At 39.2% G+C, this 9,085-nt stretch overlaps 1 protein-coding gene across 1 annotated transcript; it reads right to left on the reverse strand.

Annotated features, from left to right (window-relative positions):
- Nucleotides 1-1,165: 1,165 nt before the first annotated feature.
- cxcr2 (chemokine (C-X-C motif) receptor 2) lies at nucleotides 1,166-8,827 on the reverse strand. The gene is made up of 2 exons (XM_034693242.1): nucleotides 8,531-8,827; nucleotides 1,166-4,729 (listed from the first exon to the last, which is right to left on the reverse strand). Exon 2 carries the CDS (start codon nucleotides 4,727-4,729, stop codon nucleotides 3,656-3,658), a length of 1,074 nt encoding a protein of 357 aa, XP_034549133.1. The 5' UTR covers nucleotides 8,531-8,827; the 3' UTR covers nucleotides 1,166-3,655.
- Nucleotides 8,828-9,085: the final 258 nt, after the last annotated feature.

A 9,085-nucleotide genomic window follows, 5' to 3' on the forward strand; every position in this document is an offset into this window, starting at 1 on the left:
TGAGAACCAAATAGGAAATCCCTCCTTGTCACAGAAAATCTGAGCTCACAACATAAAATGACACATAAAATAATCTGCATTGTTTAACCAAAAGCACTGAATCAGATCATCGAATAAGAGATAACTAGGTCAAAAATTAGATCACACACCAAGATTCCTCTTTATATTTCCTCTTTTTTCATCAGGCAGTATCTCAATCTGTTTGGGATCATTTTTTCTCTCTCATGTGTTCGTACAAAGCAGAAAAACGTATGTAGAGTAAACCTGAACATGATAAAAACTGACCTGTGTACTTGTTGCAACTTGTTTAGCCCAGCCAGTCTCTGATAATGCTTTTGGGATCTGCTTCTCAAGTGTCCCTGATATTTCACACTCACAGTGGTACTTAGTATACCAACTGGGTGGAAACTGTATAAACAGTGAGTAATATAAGATACTTTTATACTGTGGGTGTTACGGTGTAAAAATGCATTCAATAGAAACAAATGTTGCCCTGGAGAGAGAGCGGCCACATGTGTGCACCATAGACTGTGAAAAATATGGATAGCGTTGCTCCACCTTTTCCTGTTGTACAGTTTTTAAGCCAAAAAACGCTGTTCGAATGCGCAGCCATTTTGCAGCCAGAGTCTGCACAGTAGAGAATTTCTGTTACCACGATGGTTGCCACGGTAATTTCTGTGTGGCCACGGTAACGAGCTCCGCTCTACAGTGTAGCGTCCCGAGGTCCTACAGAGTTTCTCTCTACGGCAGCTGTCACTCAAAGTAAACCCGGATGTAAAACCCAGTTTTTTAACCTAATAACTAACCATAAAGAAACTTATCAGAAAAAAGAGGCCTTGAACACAAAACAGTCAAATACTAACTACATATCACCACAGCATAGGGATGAGAGAAACACTCGTACCACATGTATTTATTTTTTAAAGTTTGACTGCAGCCCCATTCAAATGAATGGGGGAGACAGAGTTTTTGACCTATACTGCAACCAGCCACCAGGGGGAGCAGTTTTTGTGGAAGCCTCACTTCTGGCCGAGCAATCAGACCTCCATTTTTTTTACAGTCTATGGTGTGCACACATTGGTGCACAGTCTGGTCAGATTTATTCAATACCAAAAAACACAGAGTCACACCATTAGAATGAGGAAGGACCAGAGCCCACACATGGTTCAGAGTTTGGGGTTTTATTTTAAGCTGAGTAAAAGCTACATGTTCACATGCCTTGAAAGTTTTTGAACAACAAAAGCCATTTGCTGACGGTCGAAAAAAACAAGTGTAAGTGCCGAACATGTGTACAAGAAGAAGAGAGCAATAAAAATAAAAACAAAAATAAAAATAAGAGGAGGTTTTAACCCTTGTTTCATGACATTATCCTCATTTCAGCTGAGCTATCTGGCTGTACACAAAAATGCATCAACATTTGAAACATCTGAATCAACACGTGAGAAGAGTAGCAAAGACGTTTCAACACGGCTTTAAAATCCTTTTAACTCAAAAAGCCGTGGCAGAGATCGGTCGGTGTTTTGGTTTAAACAGCGACCCTGTTAACTGGAGACTTTCAGCCGGATGCATCCCTCATAAACGTCTTTAGACCATCATTAAATATCTGATGAGGATATTTTGAAATCTTAATAAAAACTAAACTAGTTTGCATTCCCAGGAACTCCCTCTGTGTTTCAACAGCTGTGTAAACTCCACAAACACTGACACGTTCAGCTGAAGGTCTCCAATTTACAGGGTCACTTTTAAAACCGTAACACCGGGAGAGACGCATTCACGGTGGGCTGAGAGAAGACTACTGTTACAAGCTGCTAAATCAAGAGAATCACAGCTTCTTCTTTTGAAAAGTACACACACATACAAAAAAGATAGAACAAATCAAAACTAATGAAAGAAAGAGAAATCAAGTGAATCACAGATGTGTGTGATGTTATTGTGGACGGAGGGAGGAATAAAAACACTGTGGTTAATCTACCAATCACACATGTTCAGCATTGCAGGCCCTGCCCCAAGAAAGCCCTGGGACCTTTGAAAAGTACTACCCCCCCTAGCAGGAGCTTTTTAGGGGGGAGATTATCTACCCCTGAACTAAATTTAGACCTTGGGTCCACCGGTCGAAACGCACGTAGTTCAGGGGTAAAGTCCCTAGTTCCAGGGTAAAGTCCCTCTGGTCAAAAAACGCCTGATATTGATGAATGAGACTATCTCTCTTTAAGTGTCCGATCAAATCAAGACAAAAGCCCCCTAAAAACTTTGAAATCTTATAACTTGCATTAGCACTTGCAGAAACATATGAAATAACTTTGAGCAATAGAAATAACCCTTCATTTTTTTTCTATAGAATTTACATCAAACCATGTGGAAACCTCCCATCAGTGTGTTGCAACCATTGCTGCTGCAAATTTTCTCATGAAGATACATCTTCTTTTTACATTAACCACCCACAAAGGTATGCACACACACTGTACTGTATTTGTGGACGTATATTTTTAAGCATAACTTAAAAAGAAGAATGATTTATGTATTCATGACAAAAGGTATTTTTGCATCAAAAAGTCAAGTCGAGCAGTTTGTTCAGATCCTGCAGGTGTTATTGATTAAAAAGGACCTGTTTTTTTTTTTTTAAAACAGAGAGCAGATTTCATCACTTCTTCCTGTGTCGATAATCTCTTTGCGTCAATGGTCTGTGTTTTCACTATCGTGTGATCTCAGGACAAAAAACTTCCTCTAGTCAAAACGCAATTTCATCATATTTAAAGGTAGATGTTGCAAAATAATGAGATGCTTCCCCCTCATGTCCACAGTGCCATGTCACTTCTCCTAAAATTGTGAATAAAGCTTTCATAACAGAGCCCTAAAACATGCTCAAACTGACAGTCTCTGCTATTGATTCAAGCTATGGTAGCATTTCTTTTTGGTAAAAGAGTGATGATTCATGACATGAATATGAATTAACCTGTTGTGTTCTCACAATGGATCACCTTGAGTACACAGGAATATTACCAGGGGTTTACCAGGGGGCTGGCAGGCAGAAGTCCAGGGACAGTCAGGGTTCAAATTTGTGCTGTTTGTTCACACGTGTAGCCCACCTGGAGAACTGCAGGCTGTTTAGGGGAGTTTTGTACAGAAGAGGATGAGGGGCCGCTGGGAAAACAAATTAAGGTGCAATATATCTTTTTTTAGTTCTGAGATTAAAGTCAAAATTCTGGTTTTTTTCTCAGAATTTTGACTTTAATCTCAGAATAACTTAGAAAATATTACATCTTGATTTTTTTTTCCAGAGCCGTTTCCATGCTCTGTTGTTTTGAGCATGTGTGAAAGCACTGTTAATTAGCTTAACTTAGCATAAAGACTGAAAACAGCTAGTATGAAACTGTCTCCTGCCATGAATTAAGGGGGAACATAAACTGTTAAAGTCTTTTAACATCCGTGGATTCTGCTACCTTTTGACCAAATGAATGATAAATGATCTCTCATTGAACCTCCGTTTTGCTTTGCTTTTGTTTAGTTTCTTCTTAAAATATGAAATATGCATTACACATTCAACCCCTTGTTGGGTCTGAAATATTCTTTCATACTTTTGTCATTTAACCAGTTTAAGGTTTTAGGGGGAAAATGAAAATAACCTCAATGTGAGCGTATGAGCAGAAACTTCATCTTAGTTGGTCGAAGCAGAGGTGAGTCTTGATCTGATGCTTCCTGCACTGTTGACAGAACCCGTCCGGTAAGCCATCTGGAGCCTCTTGCTGATGAGTCCGTGTTTGTAGAGAGCAGAGAGCAGCTCGTTACGGAACTTCTCCCCGATGAAGGCGTACAGCACTGGATTCACTGCACAGTGCATGAAGGCCAACACTTGGGTTACACTGAAAATGGCCACCACTCTGTAGCGAGTTTCACACGACTCCACTTTCAGGGATCCGCCTTTCATGAGTGTGTCGATCAGTATGGTGATGTTGTAAGGCAGCCAGCATAGGACGAATGCTACCACCACTGCCAGGATGACACGCATGGCCTTGTGCTTTTGTTGATTTTGGGCGCGGCACAATGTCAGAACAGTCCAGCCGTAGCAGAAGGCCATCACCAATAGTGGCAGGAAAAATCCCACTGTATGGCGCACAATGCGAACGCCAACACGCCACTGATCACTGCTCTCTCCTGTTAGGTTTTCATAGCAAATGTACCGGCCATAATCTGCAGCATGCAAGCTCTCCCGATGTATTGCCACAGGTAGGGACAGCAATCCAGCCACGGACCACACTATGCAGCAAACCACCTTCACCAGCGTCCTATAGGAGGACATTGCACGTGTTGCTCTCACAATGGCAAAGTGGCGGTCAACGCTGATGCATGCCAACAGGAAGACACCACTGTACACAGAGGCCTCCTGAAAGCCTGACAGGAGTTTGCATGGGAAAGTGCCAAAGATCCAGCCGTAATAAGCATCAACGGCCCAGAACGGGAGGGTCAGAGTGAAGAGAAGATCTGCAATCGCCAGATGCATCAAGTAGGTATCTGTACTTGCTCTACCTTTTTTCATAAAGCAAACCACATACACTACAACACCATTGCCCACAAAGCTGAGGACAAACACGATGATGTAGGTGATGGTCAAGCCCAAGCTGTTGAATCCAGGCACAGTTTCATTGCAGGGGGCGGATGTTTCATTATCATAATAGTCCGGGTATGTGTAGTTGAGAAGGGAATAAAAGTAATTCAGATCTAATCCCTCCATCTACAAAGGAAAGAAACATCATTTCAGTTTGTAAACATGCAGTAGAAGAGGTATCAGTGAATGAATGAAAGTATAACAGTGCAGAAAAATATTTAGTTCAACCTTTATTCTTTCTAGGTATTACCTACCTTCACTGTGTACTGGGTATTTAATGAACCTAAATCACAGAGAAGGAGTCCTGCCAAAAATGTGTCAGTTTAATTTCCCCCAAACTGAGATTGCTCATTGTATGGTCTGGGTGGATGATGAGTTTTGATCCATTATGAACTGTCCTCTGTTTTGTAGTTACAGTGAAAGTGTCTTGCTCTAATTGCTAACCTGCAGCTAACTGTGACCTCTGTAACTGGACACAGTCAAAGGCTCTTCGTTGCAACTAACTATTAGAGACTTTCCCTCTTCATTGAACTTTAAAAACAAATACAGATAATCATTTATGAATGGGAGACCAACAGAATGGGAGAAACTAGGGCTGACAGTGTTAGCGCGTAACCGTGATGTGGTTCTGTGTAAGCGTCTTCCTGCTTCTTGCAGTTGCTGTGATCGAAAATAAAGACACCACTGAGTTTTTGAATAGTACATTTCACTGTGGCTCAGTGGGTAGAGTTGGTCGTCTTTCAATTGGAAGGTTGGCGGTTTGAACCCAGCTCCGGCAGTCACATGCCGAAGTGTCCTTGAGCAAGACACTGAACCCCAAATTGCTGTTGTTCAGCAGTGTGTGAATGTGAACGAATGAGATTAGCTAACACTGATGGTCCCTTACTATAGCAGCCTCTACCATCAGTGAGTGAATGTGAAGAATAATTATAAAAGTCCTTTGAGTGGTCAGAAAGACTACAAATGCGCTATATACTGTAAGTACAAGTCCATTTACCATTTACTTAAGATAACTCCAAGAGGGCTCAGTTGAAAGGTTCAAAGTAACGTGTACTTTGTGTCAAACAGGATTAAAATATCTCTATTTCAGCGAATAAGCACATTGAAGCTGTCCCCTACCTCTAAGTCATAGTTTGATTTATAAAATCTAAAAGTCAAGATCATTGAGTGCATTTCATTGCATTTATTTGATTCCCAGACAACACACTGGTAAAAACTGCTTTACAGTGATCATAAGGACTATAATCACATTTTTATTTGCATGTTAAAATTCCATTATTTTACATTTCAAAACAGTTTGTATCTGATTTATTATCAAAATTAATTAATTAAGATTTAGAAAATGTTGAAAACAACATTGACAGCCAAAGTAGAAATGGAGGAAGGAAGAGAAGGAAATCGACCTGGGTTAGGTTAAATCAACAGAAGATTAGATCTCAGATATAACACTGAGTCTGGTACTTCAGAGCCTTATCATCTGAAAACTACACTGTGACACACAAGCAGCATGAGGTTCACTGCTCCTTTGAACTCATTGACGTTGTATCCAAAAAGTGATCTCTATTTTCAAGTTGTTTCAAAGATCTGCCCTGTCGGCTGGATTATCCAAAAAATATTCAATTGGGTAGGGCAAGGCAGTTTTACTTATTAAGCACATTATATATATAATATATATTTATTATTATTATTATTATTATTATTATTATTATTATTATTATTATTATGAGAACAAAGTCAGAATTCTTAGATTAAAGTCAGAATTCTGAGGTTTTTTTTTTCTGACATATAAAAAAGTGCCTGGTAATTATATATTTGGCATTACAATAAATCTCAGTTTCCACTGATATGTTTTGATTCAGACTGAAAGGAGAAAGCCTCAAAATGTGATGCTGCCAATTACAGCTACACCTGATTTGGAATTTCAAAATAAAAAGATTCTGACTTTAATCTCAGAATTCTGACTTTTTTTTATCATAATAATAAAAAAAAAAAGAATTGACCTAATTTTATTTCTTTTTTTTAATGGCCCTAATCCTCATCCGTACAAATGAAACTTAATGTGCTTCTTAGAAATAACTGAAGGACTATAAAAAAACATACTCAAACAAGTATAAGATTGACACACTGAAATATAGATGAAATACAAAGTGCATAAGTTCTAACTAAAGGAGAATACACTAATTCTAAAAGAGACATTAAAACAATTATAAGAGATTGAAAATGACATACAAATGACTTGTGCTGTTCAATAACAGCAAATTGAAACTTCAGTAGAATAAAGGTGAAGTGCAGGATGGGGTTCGTTCAAAGTGTGACATGTTTTTAATCTGTTTAAAAAGTGTTGAAATATGGAACACATCTAATCTCTAATGACAGACTGTTCTTGTTCCAGGCAGCGTTGTGACTGAATACTGCTTCATCATGCTCAGCTTGGACTCTGGGCTTTAGTAGCTGGCCTGAGTCATCAGATCTGAGGTTCCTGATTAGTTAATAAATTTCCAACATGTCAGAAATATACTCCAGGCCTGAACCGATCAATGACTTTGAAACTATTAAGGACATTTTTCTGCAGCTGAATAGATGCCAGTGCAGAGATTTACTATCTAAGTAATGTGCTCCATTTTTGTGGTTCTGGTGAGAAGTCCAGCAGCTACATTCTGAAGGAGCTGCAGCGGTTCATAGTCTTTTTAGGAAGTCCTGTTCACCACCGTTACAGTAATCAACCCTAGTTTAAATTAAAGTATGGACCAGTCTTTCTTGGTCTTTTTGGGACACAATTCCCTAACTCTGGGCATATTTTTATGTTTATAAAACGCTGATTGCTCTGATGTGGCAAACAAAGGTGAGATTAGAGTCTTTGAGCACATCAAGATTTTGGACTTGGTCTTTCGTCTTTGATCCCGAAGATGTTCACTGATGCAGATTATTTTCTCTTTGTTGTTGGAAACAGTAATCGAAGTATTGTCTCTATTTAAAGAGGAAGTGTTGGTTCATCTAATTATTGACTTGCTCTAAGCAGTGGCTTAAAGCTGCTGTGAGGAACTTTTGTTTTGTGTCAATTCTGGCGCCCCCTTGTGGACAAAGTGATACCTCTTATCTCTTGTCCTAAACATGCAAAAGTAGTGTTTTCAACAAAAGCCTCATCCTGTTGTGTTCAACAGTCAACTTTATCAGGCAATGTGATTATTTTCCATGAAAACAGTCAAAGAAAGGCTGTTTCTGAAGAGAGGTGTCCATTATCTGGTCTGGGACCTACCCCCCCAGGGCGGTTTCAGGCATTAAAAATTACAACAGAGAAGGTGTCAGTGTTGTTGTAGATGGTCTTGCTTGCTATTGAAGGTTATAAAGAGGCATCAGTATCATTTTCAGTCTGTTTCTCAGCCAGTTCAAAACTCCTCACAGGGCCTTTAATGAGTTTATGTTAATTAGCGCATTATAGAACCATATGAGGTTGTAATTAACAGACTCAGCAGCAGCCTCTACATTGCTGCACATTCTGCTATTGAAGAACATGGAGGGCATTAGCCCTTCTTAGTGTATTTCTCTTTATTTTTAACTCCTTTGAAAGGTGGAACTGAAGATCCATTGACTGACTATGTACTCATACAATTTCCTTACACAGACACTTCAAGACCCTTCCCTCAGGCAAGAGGCTGCAGTCCATGTCACAGACAAAAACAAACCAATCTGAATTTTAGTTTGAATGACCTTTATCTGATCATTTATGAGGACAGAATTGTGTTATGATATCACATGTTTTAAAATGTAATGGAAAAGACAGAAAACAACATTAAAGTATTTCTTAGCCTGCTATGCACAGGTCCTCTAATGTTTGCTCAAGCTTCCCACAGAAATGAATATCACTCTGAATAACAAAGCTCGGCTGCAACTTTGAAATAATACAAATATGGTATTAACATTATTTACCTGGTCTTCCCCTTCTTCTTGATCACTCAGAACCAATAAGTCAAAACAATAAGAGTCAAAGGTTGGAGCTTTATCCCTCCTGTCTTGATGTGCAAGGTCACAAAGAATGATGCTTTGTCGAGTGTAACCTTCACTTGATCAGGTACAAGTAATTGTGCAATGATAGATGGTGCATGAGGAAGTATTGGACAAACACTGATACTATCTATCTGAGGTAATCTGCATGAAAAATAAATGTGTCGACAGTTGATCTCTGCTGCATGACTTTGTCATCTTTCTAGGCACCACATTTCCTGTCTCCTGTCTCAGCTTCTAATGAATGCAAATATAAAAGGAAAAATTGAAATCTAGAAATTATCTGGGGGCTCCACAAGGGTCAATGCTCGAGCCTCTGGTTTTTAATCTTAAGAAATTCAAGGCTGAAAGTAAGTTGCTTTGTGCAGCTGATTGTCAGTGCTTGTGGTTTCAGTCTGCAGGATGTGTGTGCTTGTTTTTCTTTTTTAGTGATGTTTGATGTTGACTGTCTTTTCCTGTTCTCATAAGTAACTGTTGAAT

This window comes from Notolabrus celidotus, chromosome 10, assembly GCF_009762535.1.
Source record: "Notolabrus celidotus isolate fNotCel1 chromosome 10, fNotCel1.pri, whole genome shotgun sequence".
NCBI classification, from domain to species: domain Eukaryota; kingdom Metazoa; phylum Chordata; class Actinopteri; order Labriformes; family Labridae; genus Notolabrus; species Notolabrus celidotus.

Coding starts and splice junctions, on each gene's coding strand:
- cxcr2 (XM_034693242.1), bottom strand. CDS start 4,729: ATGGAGGGATTAGATCTGAATTACTTTTATTCCCTTCTCAACTACACA.